The sequence below is a fragment of the Megalopta genalis genome, chromosome 15, assembly GCF_051020955.1.
Source record: "Megalopta genalis isolate 19385.01 chromosome 15, iyMegGena1_principal, whole genome shotgun sequence".
Lineage (NCBI taxonomy): Eukaryota > Metazoa > Arthropoda > Insecta > Hymenoptera > Halictidae > Megalopta > Megalopta genalis.
In genome coordinates, this window is record NC_135027.1 from 485,395 (window position 1) to 502,794 (window position 17,400).

General features: G+C 44.7%; 1 protein-coding gene across 1 annotated transcript in view; it reads right to left on the reverse strand.

Annotated features, from left to right (window-relative positions):
- Positions 1-357: 357 nt before the first annotated feature.
- The window catches only part of LOC117229074 (spondin-1), a 298,471-nt gene continuing 281,428 nt past the window's right edge, over positions 358-17,400 (reverse strand). The window contains exons 6-7 of the mRNA XM_033485213.2: positions 3,745-4,115; positions 358-2,961 (exon numbers count right to left, since the gene is read on the reverse strand). Of these exons, the coding sequence (XP_033341104.1) occupies positions 2,750-2,961; positions 3,745-4,115 (583 nt within the window). The 3' untranslated portion in view covers positions 358-2,749. The remainder of the gene's footprint in view (positions 2,962-3,744; positions 4,116-17,400) is intronic.

Consider the following 17,400-nt stretch of genomic DNA (forward strand, 5'->3'; position numbering starts at 1 on the left):
TATATAATATTATATTTATATATTAATTGATGGAATTTCGTTTCCTGGAAAACGTTTGTGGTCCTCGGTCTTTCCAAGATGGTGGGACCGGGACCGCGTGACATCGGATCGCATGAAATTTCATCAATTATTTATATATTAATATTATATTTATTTTATATTATAATAATATAATTATATATATATATATATATAATTAATATTAATATTAATTATATAATTTATTATATATATATATATATATATATATATATATATATATATATATATATATATAATAAATTTATGAATTTATAATTAATAAAATAAAACCCTCTCCTTGATCCAATACTTTGACAGCGAAGCTTACTCTGTGTGTGACGAGTATACCCGCTATCGCTTGATTCTCGCTCTGAAAAGGAGGCGCCACAGCAAACTGGTTAAAATCGAAGAAACTGAAAGAAGCGCGAACTTCATCGTCGAAGTTGTTCCGAAAAATCTTGGCAATTCGCGCCACGCGGGTCGTTAGGCGCCCCGATCTCGTATTTCCTAGCCCGGTGAGCCAGAAACGCGGAGTCCCCGTGTCTCGAAGTCGACGCGCGTTAATGAATTTCGGCCGGATAAAAATCGCCTAATTCGCGCGCCGTTATAATTTCCCGTTTAATTGCCGAGGAGGCCGCCGGTTCAGGATCTGAAATTAATTGCAGCGACGGCGCGGCTGCGACTTCGAGGCGGAACGGCGCGACGCGTGTGCTCCGCGGGGAGACACGCCCGGGGCTCGCGGCGATCCATCAGAAATTTACGTACGGTTTCCGCGGGCGTAATTCGCCGGGGCGAACGTGGGATAGGAACCGGGGAACACGGACAAATTCCTGGTAAGACTGGTCGATCGAGTCGCGCGAGCCAGCCGTTTGAAATTCCTTCGGAAACTTTCCGATCGATCGGGCTCCGCCGGTTTCTCGCCGGAGACGTAGACACACGATGTTCCCTGGCGCGAGTCGAATGGGCTAATTGCGTTCAACGCTTCAGCCCCGGGGAATTGCCGGCGATTTTTCGTGGCCCCAGGAAAACTCCGGGCTTTTCTTTGCTTCTCTTTCCACTTTCTTCCTCCTCGCCGCCTCCTTTCTTCTCTTTTTTTTTCTCTCCCTCGTGCCTCGCGCGAACGAACCGGGACGTCCGAGAGCACGAGTTTCTCTCACAGGATCTCTCGGGCCGGGAATTCGCTCTTCGGCCCGAAAGGATAATCCGCGGATCTTTTCACGAACGCTTTTAGAAGTTTTGCGGCAACGACGCGCGGTGGCCACTGAGAATTATTCGAAGGATTTAAGACGTTCGCGGCGACCGGTAATTCTTCTGTTTCTCGGTGCTTAACGCGCTAAACGTCCGACTGAATTCTACTTACAAATTGAAAAAGCGCCGCGTGAAATTAGACTGAAATTTGGTGGACTTCTGCCAGAATGCCGGGCGAAAAGCAATCTGATTAATAGACTGCGGATATTTATGCGAAATGAAAATCTTGCGCATCGATTGCAAGAAACAACGACTGCATGGACGCTCGTTCCTGTCTCGGATAACTATAATGACTTATAAATAATAAATTGTGTCATGATAATAATAATAATAATAATAATAATCGAATTGTTGAATTATTCTGATAATGTCACTGTTTTGTGTTCCAGCTATTAATTTTCGTTGTAAAAGCATAAAATCCTCGGACTTGTCAGTGATTAACGATCGTCAGCTGTCATAAAGTATCATGAATCAGATGTAAATTAGTTATAATAACTAAAGTATTATAATCGTAAATCATTAATCAGATTAGTTTTTGCCTTATTATTATTACAATAACGAATATGCAATCATTAATCACTAATCAGATTATCTTTTTCTACTAATTGTTTAATCAGTTTTCTTTCTTTCTTCAGACTTTCATCGTCCGTTCTGCGTTCCGATTTTTCCTCCAGGTATTAAGTAAACGTACCTCGGAAAAATCTCTAATTATTCCGTTAAAAAGCTTGTTGGTAGTTCGAATAATTATCAATGATTCTGTACAGCGGCGAAGTTTCGTGAATCGTATTGAAAACTCGATCATCGGGATTTCGGATTTTTCGTTCGCCGATCGATGATGCGAAGAGGACATTCAGGCCTCGAAAGTTTCGGAGACAATTGTACCGGTCGATGGTCGTCGCCTATCTATCGGATCGCCCCGGGGAAACCGTGTGACGTTCTTCGTTCGCACACCAAGACGTGCCGTTGCGTACGATTTTGAACAATTTCGTTTCAGAAGCAAAGCTGCACGAATCCCGAACGATCCCCAACAGATCGAAACGAAGGTCGACAGGTTCCCTCCAGCGAACAGTCGCTACAGAATCCACACCTGCATCCACTCTTCATGACTATTACAAAATATTCGCGACCATTCGCCGACGAATCCTCCGCTCGCGAACGCGAAAAAAAGGGCTCTCTCTCTCTCTCTCTCTTTTTGCCACCGTCTTTGGAAGATATCTTTGGAGAACGCAGCCGCCTTTCTCGTCCGGTTCGCGAAGTCCCTGGTGCTACGACTCTACGATAAACGTTATTGACGCATTCTAGCGGATCACTAATGACGATCCCTCGCTCGATTCTCGCCTAGGTGTGTCGCTCGGGGCCCGCGGGCCCCGGACTCGCTGATGCTCGGGTCGTCGAATCTTGTCTCGTCCTGTCTCGTCTCGTCTCGTCTCGGCTCGGTGGACCACGTGCTGTCACGGGATCGCTTCGCCGACGACCGCGACTACCATTGGTAGCTGTCGACGATGGATTTGCTGTCGGAGCAGGGGCTCTTGCTGCCGCACCATTTCGTGTCCTTCAACGGCGGACACGAGGATCCACCGCGGCGGGGCTTTATCGTGATCTTCCGCGTCCTCTGGGTCTCGCCGACCCCGCAGCTGCGACTGCAGGCGCTCCACGGGCCCCATTCGCCCACCTTGCAGTCCCTGGGAGGACCTGGAACAACGGGCCAACGTTTCGCATAACTACAATCGCGATCTATCTGCAAAAACCGCTGAATGGTGCTTAATAAATTTTTATTTCATCTTCTCTTTATTTTCGATATTTCAACGGGACAACCTTCCCGTTATTTTATGCGCTTTCGTGAAGAACGACTTGGTCGAAAACGAAATTGTTACGACACGAGAACGATTCGAGAATATTTTTATACTATTTTATTTAATACTATTTCATCAACGTCATTGAAAGAGGAAAAATGAAGCATTTTCATCCGACTCGATTTAATCGATTTTAATTCTGCAGAGAGATCCGCGGTCTAGCAATTAACCGTCGAATGAGAACAAGATGGCGGAAGGCAACAAACGGAACTCACCGCGATAGAGAAAAACGGGAATTATAGGTGGAAAATTGGAAGCCAATTAGGGGAAGCTATGTATGTATGCTTTTTCTGCTTCTTTGAACGGAACCTGCACGCGCGCAGCGAGATCGCGTCACGGTCGACGACCGTGATGCAAGCTATGCACTGGGAACAGTGCGGCGCCCGAAAACCAACGGTCCATTAATCTTCGGAGAATGGATATCGGTCAATAATACGAATATCCAATCGCGAGAAGAATTAATTCGCACGCAAGAACTCCGCGCTGATAATTTACGAGCCCCGTTTATTTTACGGCGTTGTTGTTCCCCGTTGACACCGCTGTCTTCGTTCTTTTTAGGAGGAATCTTCCCCGGCTATTGTCAGCTCGCTGCGGATGATTTACGAGGTGGCCGTATACTCACGCGATCTCAGACGTTTCCCCTTGGACGTCAGCCGGTGATGCTTCATCCTGAGCCTGTGTTGACGCTGGCTGCCGCCGTTCTCGGTGGCGTTCCACGGCCGGCCGGCCAGACTGTTACTTCCGGTCCCGTTCGCCATCTTCCTCTGTATGTCCTCGAAGATCTGTGCCTTCTGCGCCTCCGCCGTCTGCCTGTACTTCTGGTAATACGGCCAGTTGGTCTTCCCGTCGTATCTCGAGAGCTTCGGGCCGGCTGTCGGGGCGAGCCGTGTCCTCTCCATCGCGTACAACGACGCGATGCTGTCCAAGATGGCCGCCTTGTTGTCCCGGGGAACCTCCGTCACCCCCTGCCCGCTTCCGGTCGTCGTCCAGTACCTGAGGACAGAGGTAATCTCGTGGAACCGTACGTCAAAGCTCAAACGTCTTACAAATTACCGGGGAAAACACTCGGTACGCTCGCGACCGACGTCCTCCAGCTTTTTTACAAGATGGACGACGTCGGGACTACACACTCTATATTTATTCCTTCCTGCTCTATTCATTTTACTCATTTTTTAATTCTTTTTTATTCTTAATTTATTCATTCTTCGCTTTCAATTTATTCTTCGGTTTCGTTATTTGCGTTCGGTGATTTTTGGGGTGAAAAAGGGGTGGTTTACTTGGGAGACTAGTTTTCAACGTATTCCAGCTTTTTTACAAGATGGGCGACGTCGGGACTACACACTCTATATTTCTTTCTTTCTGCTCTATTCATTTTACCGACTTTTTAATTCTTTTTTATTCTTAATTTATTCATTCTTCGCTTTCAATTTATTCTTCGGTTTCGTTATTTGCGTTCGGTGATTTTTGCGGTGAAAAAGGGGTGGTTTACTTGGGAGACTAGTTTTCAACGTATTCCAGCTTTTTTACAAGATGGGCGACGTCGGGACTACACACTCTATATTTATTCCTTTCTGCTCTATTCATTTTACTGACTTTTTAATTCTTTTTTATTCTTAATTTATTCATTCTTCGCTTTCAATTTATTCTTCGGTTTCGTTATTTGCGTTCGGTGATTTTTGGGGTGAAAAAGGGGTGGTTTACTTGGGAGACTAGTTTTCAACGTATTCCAGCTTTTTTACAAGATGGGCGACGTCGGGACTACACACTTTATATTTATTCCTTTCTGCTCTATTCATTTTACTGACTTTTTAATTCTTTTTTATTCTTAATTTATTCATTCTTCGCTTTCAATTTATTCTTCGGTTTCGTTATTTGCGTTCGGTGATTTTTGGGGTGAAAAAGGGGTGGTTTACTTGGGAGACTAGTTTTCAACGTTTTCTAGCTTTCTTACAAGATGGGCGACGTCGGGACTACACACTCTATATTTATTTCTTTCTGCTCTATTCATTTTACTGACTTTTTAATTCTTTTTTATTCTTAATTTATTCATTCTTCGCTTTCAATTTATTCTTCGGTTTCGTTATTTGCGTTCGGTGATTTTTGGGGTGAAAAAGGGGTGGTTTACTTGGGAGGCTAGTTTTCAACATATTCCAGCTTTCTTACAAGATGGACGTCGTCGAGACTACATTCTCCATATTTATTCCTTTCTACTTTGTTCATTTTATATCGATTTGTCCGTTTTTTAAGAGTTCAATTTAGTCACCGGTCTCTTTATCTTGGCATTTTTGGGGAGCAACGAAGAGGGTGGTTTACGCGGAAGCTGGGTCTTCGAGCGATTTTCCAAGATCGACGATCTCAAGAGCTATTTTATTGTCATAGTTAATTTTTTTATATCATTCTGTCTATTATGTTATTCAGTAATAATTTTACTATAAAATCTATGCATCTCGTAGCAAATGATATAATAGTTTGACGTGATTTAACAAAGCCCGAGTTTCAATAATGTTCAGCACATCGTGTCATTTTCATTTGCTAAAAATTTAAAAATTTGTCTGAGATCAGCGTTGCAAGATAGTGTTAAACATGGCCGACAGAAAGTCGGTTTCCCTCGAATTTCCAGACGGTGGCCTCGTGTTCGTCGAGCGCCACTCGAAAACAATTTCAGGCGTTGATTTACGGTTGCCATGTCTACGCCGAGGAAAAACTTGATCGAGGTGAAGGGAGGAAAAAAGGAGAGCCCGAGAGAAAGGGAGAAAAAGAGAGAGAGAGAAGGGGACACACACACACACATACAACAAAGAAAGATAGAGAGGGAGACAGAGAGAGAGAGAGAGAGAGAGAGAGAGAGAGAGAGAGAGAAAGAGAGAGAGAAAGAGAGAGAGAAAGAGAGAGAGAAAGAGAGAGAGAAAGAGAGAGAGAAAGAGAGAGAGTCGCGTTTCACCGACGAAACTTAGGGTCGATACACATCTACGTGCTGGGCTTTGGGATAACCCTGATATAACCCTGACATAACTTTGGCATAACCCTGGCCTAACCCTGGTATAATTCTGACATAACCCTGACATAACTTTGGCATAACTTTGGCATAATCTTGGCATAACTTTGGGTGTTTAAACTGCAAAAATAAAAATTTTGCGTAGGATGATGTTTTATTGCTTTTCTAAAACATTTAAGTTAATATTATTATGAAAAGTATATTTATATTTTTCATAAAAATCATTATAATCTTACAAAACTTATACCGTGTTTGGTTTCGTTTTAATCAGAAAAAGCTCCGAATTGCATTGGCGAATCCGAAAAAGATAAAGTTGAACTCCGAATCTCGGTCTAAGGCGCTTCAATATCGAGGTCATCGGTCCTGCCTGGCAGCATGCTCGCACGTCTAATGTGAGCACTCTTAATCGAGCACGCTGTTAGCAAGGCACGCGTAGCGTGAACACTCGAATGTAAATCAAATGTAAAAACGATTCGGCTTTGGTCGGCCTTGGAGCACGACCGAGCCTGGCACGCAGAGATGTGACTCGACCCTTATTCATCCTGCATCGGTACCGTTCGTTCTGCCCGTGGAATGTTCGATGTTCTCGTGTTTCCCGGCTTGCATTGGAAGCCTATATACGCGGACGCCCATTGGCACCGGCTCGAATTTCTCGCGAGGAACACGAGCTGAAAATGATCGAGGGTGCTGCCATCGAGAAACAGGCTATCTCGGAATTGCGAGATTAGCAGCGGCGTGAACTGCACCGCATTTCGAAGTTGCTGCGACGAAGAAAACATCGTCGAATAAAATAAACGATCCTAAAACTCGGCCATATTGTTGTATCGAAAAGGATCGCCGGTCCAGACGTTGCAGTATCGAGAATTACAGTAATGTCTCCCTTACTGACGCTCAGATTGTGCACAAAAATGGACAGTTTGGGAAGAGAAGATACGATTATTCGAGCCTTGCAGCTTGTTTTTATAGCTGTTGACAATTCGTAACTATAACAAATGAATCTTCTCTTTTCCATTTTCCATCCTCTCGCGTCCATTTTTGTAGACTATCTGAGCGTCAATTAGGGAGACATTACTCTAATCCGATCCTTTGTAAAAGTTGACCGCGTTTCACGCCGCTGCGTTCAGTTACATCTTCGCCATCCTCTTCTATTTTTTCTCCAAATTTTCTGCGATTTGTTCTTTCCTCGCAAACTCGGCACGACGTCCCCGAGTTTTTTCCATATATTGTGCAGAATAAATTGAAAAGAACAAGCGGTCTTCCAGGTCAGGAATTTCGAGCGTTCCTTTCGCAGGATCCTCTTCCTGATACAACCGGGCCGAGCAGCTCGCGTTTTTTAATTTATTCTTCCCGCATTTGCATGATTTCAATTCCCCCCCTCCCTCTCTCCCCGGAACGAAATCTGGTTCGCGAGGGGGTCGGGGACAAAACTCCGACTTCGCCTTCAGACCGCGTCAAACCCCGGCGGGATTTCATTCCGCGTTTTATTCCGCGACTTCCGGTTCTTTCTGAATGCTCGCTCGCCAACGGCATCGAGGATTCGATTTTTCTGGCAGGAACTCGTTATCCTAGACACGGGTAAACACAATCCTTTCTCTTTCCATCGTTCTGGAAAAATCGGAAAATTCCAATAGCCTCGCGGTCGTTCTATTTAACCCGTCGCCTTAGGATTTATTTTCGAAGTGACGCGTTGTTGCACAGACAATTTCATCTCGCGCAACATATTTCCGTGTTCGTTTAATATTTTTATGCGAATTTGAACACTATTCCAATCGTAATAGAACGGACTAACAGAACAATGCTGATATCAAATGAAAATCGTGATGTGCCCCTTTTTAGTTGCAACGAAATTAAGAAGAACATTCTTAGCATAATTGAAATTATTGCGAACAAAATTTGCAAACTTCCCTTTTCAATATTGTTTATTTTCTGATAACTCGTTGCAACTATAATGACTGCTGTCGGGTAGAAAGAAAGGGAAGAGAATATGTGAAATGCCAGAATTTTCTTCTTAAGAACTCAGAAATTTATATTTTTTCTTACGTATTTAAATTCAAATATATATATAATTATTCATTAAGAAAAAATATTCTCCTCCGGTTCTTTCTTTTACAATCGTTCATTTTTAAAATATTGTTCTCCGGCCCCGTCGACGCGGAAGAACATTTGAAAATTCAGTTACCGTCGCTCCCGTAAAAAGCTGGTGCTTTAAAATCCAGAATGGACGAGGTTCAAGCTTCTTCGTCGAAGTCCGCTCGTCACCGACGGGAGCAAAAAAGTTTCTTCGGGGCGAGAGAGCTCATTCACGTCGCCGTTATTATTAATGGGCCGGTTAATATTAAAAATCGCCGGCCTCGTTTATTCGCGTTACACGGTTATTTACAATTACACGGATCCGAACCGAACCATTTCTCACCTGCCTCGCCACGTGGCTCGTTCCTACGTGCCTCCCCCCTCCCGCACAGCCGCGAGTCGCGAAACTTCGACGGGGAGCTGCGAAATGAAGTACGGTTCCTGGACGGGGATTTAATTATTTTTTGCCCGGCGGAGAAAAAAACCGCGGCAAGCAAATTAAGAGGAAGCGCGCCGCACGTTCGCGTCCAGCAAACCGGAATTGTTTCGTCCGCGGTTTTGCAAATTAATGCCTGCCGAAAAATGCGCCCCGGCCCTGGAACAGTTCCGAGACCGGAGGGAACCCGAAACCGTCCTATAAATAAATATTAAAGCCGAAATTTCGCTTCCCCACGGACTGCAAAAATTTCGGAGATTAAAATCCCCGTTCTTAATTAATAAGAAATAATTCTCTTGCGGTACGGTTTGCGCTGGATAACTAGTTGCTAGTGGAGTTTCGCGCAAAATAAAAAGTATCTGCGCGAATAGCAAGAAATCGAAATTAAAAACGAAATTTTTTCCCTCACTGATCATTTTAATAGATTTAAAATAATAGTTCGTTGACATCTCTAAATTCCTTCAATTTTCCTATTTTATTTCAAATTACAATTACTACTCAATTTTGCCATAAACGCATGAAATCCGCAGTCCATTCATAAAAACGACAAGATCGAATGCATCTAACATTTTTCACTACTTTTATTATAATTTGTATTTATATTATTACGTTGATTCAATCGTTTTCTACGAAAGAGTCTTCGTCGCTTCGACAACTTTAACCCTTTGCACTCGAGTGGCGACTCTGAGGCGCCACTAAAAATTGGTATACGATTTTTCAAAATCATTCCAACTATTATAATCGCATTGTACTTGCCAATAGACACAATTTCATATGCATAAGTCGCAATGAATTATACAAAATAGAAATACCGTAGATCAGAAATCATGTTTTGGATTTCGAATTGAAATAGCTTCGACCGCAAAGGGTTAAAATAAATAAATTGCATCCGGTCGCTCGTATCGATTCGACAGTGTTCGAACATTATGCTTCTTTGTCAAGACGATATTAATGAATTTCGTCGCGAGCGAATAACCGAACGAACGTGTCGGATGTTCGATGCAGAAAGCGCGTCAGCGGACTGCGGAAGACAATCTGTCTTCCATTATCGCGGCTAATGGGCACGGTTGGTTCCTTTGACGCGGAAAATGGCCCGAACGAATCCCGCGAAAACAGCCTTTGTCCGGGAGCATTTTGAGCGGGATGATTCGTTTTCGGGCCGCGGGAACAACATCTGTCCCGCTGCGAGGTTCGCTGCCGGACCGTTTCCAATTGGTTCAGGTGCTGCGATCGCACCGACGCCAATATCGAATATTGCGCGAGCAAAATCGGCCGCCGTGTTCCGCCGGCCGAGCGGAGATCAATTAAGCGCGAACATCGCGTCCGCGGGGGATAATTGAAAATATATTTACGAAAATACGATTATTATATATCGAATTTGCAATGCAGATCGCGCTCATTACCGCGGCGCCCGGCGATTTTCAAATGCGGACGGCCGCGGACTTCTGTCCGACAGCTGACGCGGATTTCGGCTGCCGTCCGGCCACTTCCGGTCCCTAAAAAATCCAGCGAACATCGTTCTTTTCTCGGTCTCCCGCCGATCGTCTCCGCCTTCCTTTCTGTCAAATTTATGTCTCTTCCGCGTCGCACGTTTCGAATGAACAGTGGCCGCGCCGTATTGGACCGGGGACGCGCGACAAATAAATGCCCGCGTCGCGTTTTTTAAATGGAACTCTCCTACGGCGATAACTGGAAACGACAATCGCAGCCGGGGAGCCCTCCGCCGACAACAGAGGGCACACAGATTTAATTCGATTTGCCGAACGGTCAAAGGACTCGCCGCGCGGAACGATTAATCGCCGGCCCGCAATCAAACCGGAAACCAGGCGGCGACTTTTTCTCGCGATACGTCGGCCGGTTCATTGTCAACGCGGAAATCGCGTCTACGCTTTTAACAAAAGTTCACGCTGAGCCTTTATGTACCGTGAAACGCGATCCGGTCGCGTTGACGAGCTTTCAATAAACTTCGCGAAAGCTCGATAAAGAGTTGTCGATATCTCTCGAATATCTGTAATCCCGCCGGTTTGTTTTTCGAGCGTTCGCTCAATTTCCATTTAACTAACTGGCTAACTGGCTGACCAGCGATCGTAGCCGGCTGTCGTAACCAGTCTCGGTTTCAACTGGCAATCCTCCATTTAATTTCTCACGATAATAATAATATTTATTAAACGGGATAGAAACTTTAGTTTAGTTATGCGAATATTTAATATGAGAAGCGTATTAACGAATTAACTGCGAAACACTTTATCTCGTGGTGAATTGTGATTAATTTTTGCAGAATAACCTTAACTGGCAATGTGTTAAGCAGAAAAGTTGTGACTTCAAAACGAGAAACGCTCTTCGATAATTGGTTAAAATAAGCCAAAGATGAGATAACAAGCCGCGATGAGATAAAGCTAGATGTTTTAAAGAATAAAGAATAAGAAGAAGAATAGAGAATAAAGAGGAAAATAAAGAATTGGTGGAATATAGATGTCTTCAATAATTGGTTAAAATAAGCCAAAGATGAGATAATAAGCCGCGATGAGATAAAGCTAGATGTTTTAAAGAATAAAGAATAAAGAATAAAGAATAAAGAATAAAGAATAAAGAAGAAAATAAAGAGAATTGGTGGAATAGATATCTTCTTAAAAATATCCCTAATACTGATATCAATATCAGCGATGATATTGTTAAGTATTGAACCCATTTATTATTGACATATCATTATTATACATTTATTACTAACATACTATTATTATACATTTATTATTAACATACTATTATTATACATTTATTATTAACATACTATTATTATACATTTATTATTAACATATTATCATACATTCAATATTAACATATTATTACCATACATTTATTATCAACATATTACGATACGTGGATGTTAAAGCCACGCACGCGAGGTGCTTTTATTCTCCATAACGATCCGCAGTCTATTCGTTATGGTCCCGCGGCGGAGTGCATTTGGTTCGATTGGGGGCTGATGCAAGCTTAACTGTAGATCATGGGGGCCAGATGAGAGTTCGATGACACGCGAGAACGATCAGGCCAATCTCCTCTTCGATCCGTACCCCCGCGGCCACCGGCCACAAGAACCGAACGGTTCTGGTAATCGGTCTTGCGCCCTCGGGGTTGGCACCCTTCCAACCGTACGTCGATCCCAATAGGCTTCATAACTGGCATCCCCCACGATCCACTGGTGGCCCGTTTTTACCCTCCCCCGCCCCCTTTTTCTGCCAGTAGATTGTGACAGGCTTTCCTAGCAGACTCTCTGCCATCTCCATCATTCATCTGGAGACCGTCCCTCAGACTTCGAAGTTCCTAGACAAGACCAGAGACGCTTTGAAGAGGTTTCCTTGATGGTCGGATACCCTCGGTGTTAATTCCAGCATTGCCAGCTTCCTGTTTGAATTTCATGTCTCCCGGTCTCGCGGAGCAACCGCGTTATCGCCGTTTGTGCATTTTAGACCTCTTCCGTCCAGAGGCTTTCTCTCATCGTAGCGAACAGCGGCGACGGCACGCCAGCGGATTGGCTAAAGTCGAAGCATTCGTGTTACGTCTGTCGTTCGAATGATGCTCGTAGATCAATGCTGTCCAGGCTGCGGTCTCCGCGGTCGAGATGATCGCACATTATACCCTCCAACAGTTTATCCGCTGCCAAGCTACCACTTGTTAGAGTCCTTGGCCGGAGACCGCACAGACTCCAGGCCACAGCGTTCAGACACGAAAACGTACACGTCCTCGTAGCCTACTTCCCCCCCAAAACGGCTCTATCAAACGAGTCTTCGACCGCCATTGGCTGCGATCCAACTGCACGAAGCACCGAAATTAATTCGCCGAGGTTCCCGCGACGTACGTCCAAACGTCACCGTGGCCGCGAGCTCCAAATAACACCGGGGACGGCAAAACATTGGATTCTTTAACCCTTGCGCAGAAAAATGGACAATTTGGGAACAGGAGATACGATTATTCCGGCTTTGCAGCATGTTTTTATAATCGTTGACAATCGGTAACTGTAAAAACAAGTCGCAAGGCTCGAATTCGCAAGGCTCCTCTTCCCAAATTGTCCATTTTTGTGGACAATCTGAGCGTCGATCAGGGAGACATTACTGTATTTTCTTATCAGTTACGATGATTAGAAGTTTTTCGATTAGAATGATTTCTCTCTCTCTCTCTCGTGGAAGAAGAAGAGAAGTATGTGGCCTGCATTTCTTTGGATACTTAACCTTATAGGCACGACGCGCCACTATAGTGGCTTTCGCGGATGTCATCGCTCTGAACGACGCGCCACTATAGTGGCTTTCGCGGATGTCATCTCTCTAAACGACGCGTCACTATAGTGGCTTTCGCGGATGTCATCTCTCTGAACGACGCGCCACTATAGTAGCTTACTCTAGTAGCTCACTCGGTCATCGTTTGAATCAAATAATCGTCTTCATATGCATTGTTTCACACTTCTTTTGTCTTCACATCGATTTACAATATACAGACTTATCTTAACAATATAACTGTATCTTAACAATATACAGACAGAATATACAGACACTCTGTACAGTACATATCAGACTTTGCCGTTCAGAGAAATAGCCTCGCGCAGAATTCAGCCGTACCTAAAAGGTTAACCCTTTGCGCTCCACGCGTTTCTCGAGTACTGCCTACCAGCAACCCCGACACATTTTTTGAGCGGAACGCCTGAGATAAAGGAAGTCTCATTTCGAGCGGAAAAGATTACACGTCCTTGCGAATGCATTTGTTTTTATTTATTTTTTAAATATACATTTTCCTATTGTAAATAGAAGATAAATTTTTAATTTTGTAATTCACCACGGTGCGATATCTTTAGTAACAATCTCCCATGTGCATTCTGGGTTTACTTGGACAGGCGTCACAGTATTCACTTTGCCAAATAGAGTTACTAGATAGTTCTTTCAAGTTTAGAACATTTTCTGCGTAATTGTCGCTTTCCTTTATAATTTCATTTACCAATTCGTCCGTGAAGAATAATTTAAAATATTGTATCGGCTGTTCAATGCTTGTAGGAACTTGTGGTCCAACGACCTGTGGCAATACGCTAAAAGGTATTCTATCTGGAATATGTAATTCTTCCGTAACATCATGCCATTCATCTAAGTCTTGTAACGAATCTTCGCTTTCGCTTTCAATAATTCTCATTCTTCGTCTCTTTGGTAGTATGATTTCGCTACTAATACTTGAAGTGTCAGAATCATAACCAACATTGTCTTCCACAATGTCTTTTAACTCTTCAAAATCAAACACGTCTTCGGTATCACTCGGCTCTAAATTCTCATCGTAATATTTATTTTTCTCCATGTTGCTAACCATAGAAAAGGTCAAAAAATGGTTTAATCGTAATGGTACGGACTTAGCACGTTTCAACTACAGATAACAATTGCTAACGCCGACGATAACGTACGTTAAAAACATTTGGCTCCGCAGCGGAGCCTTCGGAGTTACGGAACAAATTGTTTTGTCCGTACGTTCGGTTGGTCGCCTAACGTACATGCGCGACCGAACTATTGTACGCTCGATTCGCGCTTCCTACGGCAAATTAATGACGTGGAAGGGTCTCTAGTAGTCTTAGAGAACTTTATTTTTTGTGTTGTACTCTCTGCGAGCGCTGGTGGAAGAATGCTCTTCCAACGCTGGAAAGTCGTGGAAGAGCACCCGTGGATGGAGGTAGATTGTTTATTATTGGTCAAGGCACGAATCACCCCTTGGAGGGGGGTGTCTGCCTTGACCCTTGTTGGGGCCTGAGAGGGTTTCCCCAATGGTGGGACCTTTTTATGGCCCTTGTCTCTGGACGCAACACAAATGACAAACGTCTTCGTAGCGGAGACTTCGGAGCGCTAAGGGCTAATCGGAAGGAGCCGGTCGGGGCGCAGCATTTTAACGATTCCAAGGTTTTGTTCGACACCGAGGGTCACCGTTGCACGCGACCATTCAATTCGAAAGAATAACTGGCCCACTTCGTTCCACGGTCGTCCAAGATACTAGTCGGCCCATTGTCCAGGCTGGCCGTCCAATAACAGGCTTCTTCATCGGCGACGTCGGCATTGTTCGGCCGGCCGTCGGTCCGGGACGCCGTTTCTGAAGTTGCCACTTCAATGGATTATTATAGCCGTGTAAATAACGCGGCCCATTCAGCCGTCGGGAAACTCGGCGACGTCCGCGGAGTCTTTTATTAATATTTCGCGGCCGCGGCGAAATGGCCGACGCTGTCTTCGAGGAAACTCGGCCGGCGGTTCCGCCGCGGGATTTCGGACAGAGGGTGGCCCGGGGCGAGCCGCGCCCGCGCTTTTCCCCGAAAATACGAAACGGAACGTCGAGGGCGTCGCGGTCCCCGGAACACCGGCGGCCCGCTCTTCCTATAAGCCGCGTAATAAAAAACAAATTCGCCGACGCTCCAATTTGGTTAAAAGTTCCGCGCCCCGGCGACCGGCGTATGATATTTCACGGTTGTCGCTGCAACGCTCCGCCGCGAAACAATTCCCTGTGCTGTCCGACCGACAAATTTCATCGGGCGCCCGTCGTCGCCCGCGTTTCCCCGAAAATCCGCCGCGTCGATACGCGCCGCACGGATCTGCGCCCGAGTTCGATTTTTCTGACGCCGGACCAACGAAACCGCCGCGGCGCGTTCTCGACCGTGCCAGGAGCTTTTTATTCCTCGGTCAAAGCTTCGTTTTAGCGAACCTCGTTGCACGAGTCTGCGGCATCCTTTGCGCCGCGGAATCATGAGAAATGGCTGACAACGAGCGACAGCCTGTTTCTCGGACGGTTTTGTCGCGCGGGATCTCTTCGCTTCGCTCAAAGTTACCCGTGACCCGTTTGGAACGAATGTAAATGTAAATTCGGATCTTAATGTAAATTCTTGCAGCTTTAGTTCCAATCAAAATGCTAAAAGTCCCTCGGGAATATAACTTTATATCGATTTTTATCCTCGACGTTCTTTTCGAGACATCGTGCAAGGTTTTTATCAATTTTTCGAAATAAATTCGTGAGAGTTCTTTTAAACCGAAGCTATCCTGTTTTCGGGCAGACTTTGCTATTTCTAATAAAAGACCACTAACGTTATTTACTTTTTTATTTATTTCTTTATTTATTCATTCTTCTTTCTTTCTTTATTTGTTCTTCTATTTATCTATTCTTCTAATGCATTCGATCACGGTAAATGCTGCTTCCTAGGTAAAAAAGCTATCGGACAGTCGAGGATGCGACAAGATCCAAAATGGCGCCAAAAAAGTTCGCGTTTCGGTATGCGCGAGTTATTGGATCATGCTCTCCATCAACGGCTAGAAAAAGAACGAATTCCCCGAACGTCCCATTGTCTCGAACCCTCAAAGCGATCTCAATATCGCCAGGGTGCAAAGGTTCAGAAGTCGCAGATGGCCTAGTTTCCGAGCTCCCGAGGCGGATCCTCTAAAAACGTCTTCGCGGGCAAGTGTTCGAAGGCCTCCGCAGCGTTTCCTGCGGAAATGTGGGAAAAGCTGCGATTCCGGGTGCGTTTCTCGCGGCGGAGGCACAAAGAGGTCGCGCTTCTGCCTGGGAGGTCGGGAACGGAAGAAGACGAACTTTGGCTGTGCTATGAAACCGGCTAGATCGTAAAAGTGAAAGAGAGAAATAGAGCGAGGCAGCTAGCGGAGGAAGGAACCGGTAACGATATGAAGAGTGCCACGGACAAAGAGAGAGAGAGAGAGAGAGAGAGAGAGAGAGAGAGGAAGAAAGAGAGAGGAAGACGACGAGATAGTAATACAGTTTAGATAGTTTACTCTACGATAGACAGTTTACTGATAGTTTACTCCACGAAAGAAGCGTCAAATGTATTTTGTATGTTTTTGTTTTACGTAGAATGCGTTAACGCGAAACAAAAAATTTTTTTACTAAATATTTCAAGCTTATCTGAAGGTTAATTTAATTCTTTTAAATGGAATGTTGGATCCTTGTTTTTCGTTGCAATGGAAAAACGTAGAAAAACGAGTTCAATTACACGAATTCATTATTTACAAGTGACTTTGATATAACTTTCCAAGTCGTAAAAAGAATATTTTTTTGTGCAATAGATGAAAATGGTCTTTTCTGACTTTTTAATTTACTTGTTCATAGAATATGTTGTTATATGAAATTTCTTCCTACTCTTTTCTCATAGCGTCAATCATTTACCTGTTATTTCAAACCACATTTATATATATATATATATATATATATATTTATTATATATTATTATTATATAATAATAATAAATAATATAAGAGAGAGAGAGAGAGAGAGAGGGGGGAGAGGGAGGCTTCTGGCAGCAAAGGGAAAAGCAAACGCCGGATAGACCTCCGACCGCCTCTCAACCGAGGGGGACTCCTCTCGCGAAGCCAAAAGGGGCTATCTTTTCAGGGCTGGTAGACTCGGCGACGGCCCATTTCCAGGGCTCCTTTCGCGATACGTTCCCCCCCTCGGACATTGTCGCGGTTCCAAGCCTGCCATCGCGCTGCTGGCTGTCCTTTATGCCAGCACTCGTTCGACGGGTCCCTTCCTGCGACCACGTCGACGCTACACGCCGGTTAACGAACATTTCCGGCAGACGACCCATTTTTCGCGCAGCCCCGTCGGCATTGTTCCTCGGGAGAATCGAGCACGGACCAGACGATTCGGTCGAGTTCTTTCACCGTCATTCACCGCGCGCAAACCTTTTTCAACCAATGACGTTTCGCGCTTCGATCGGCAAGCTTTGCCGGCAGGTTTTCAGGTTTATCGAAGTGTTGCGGGCC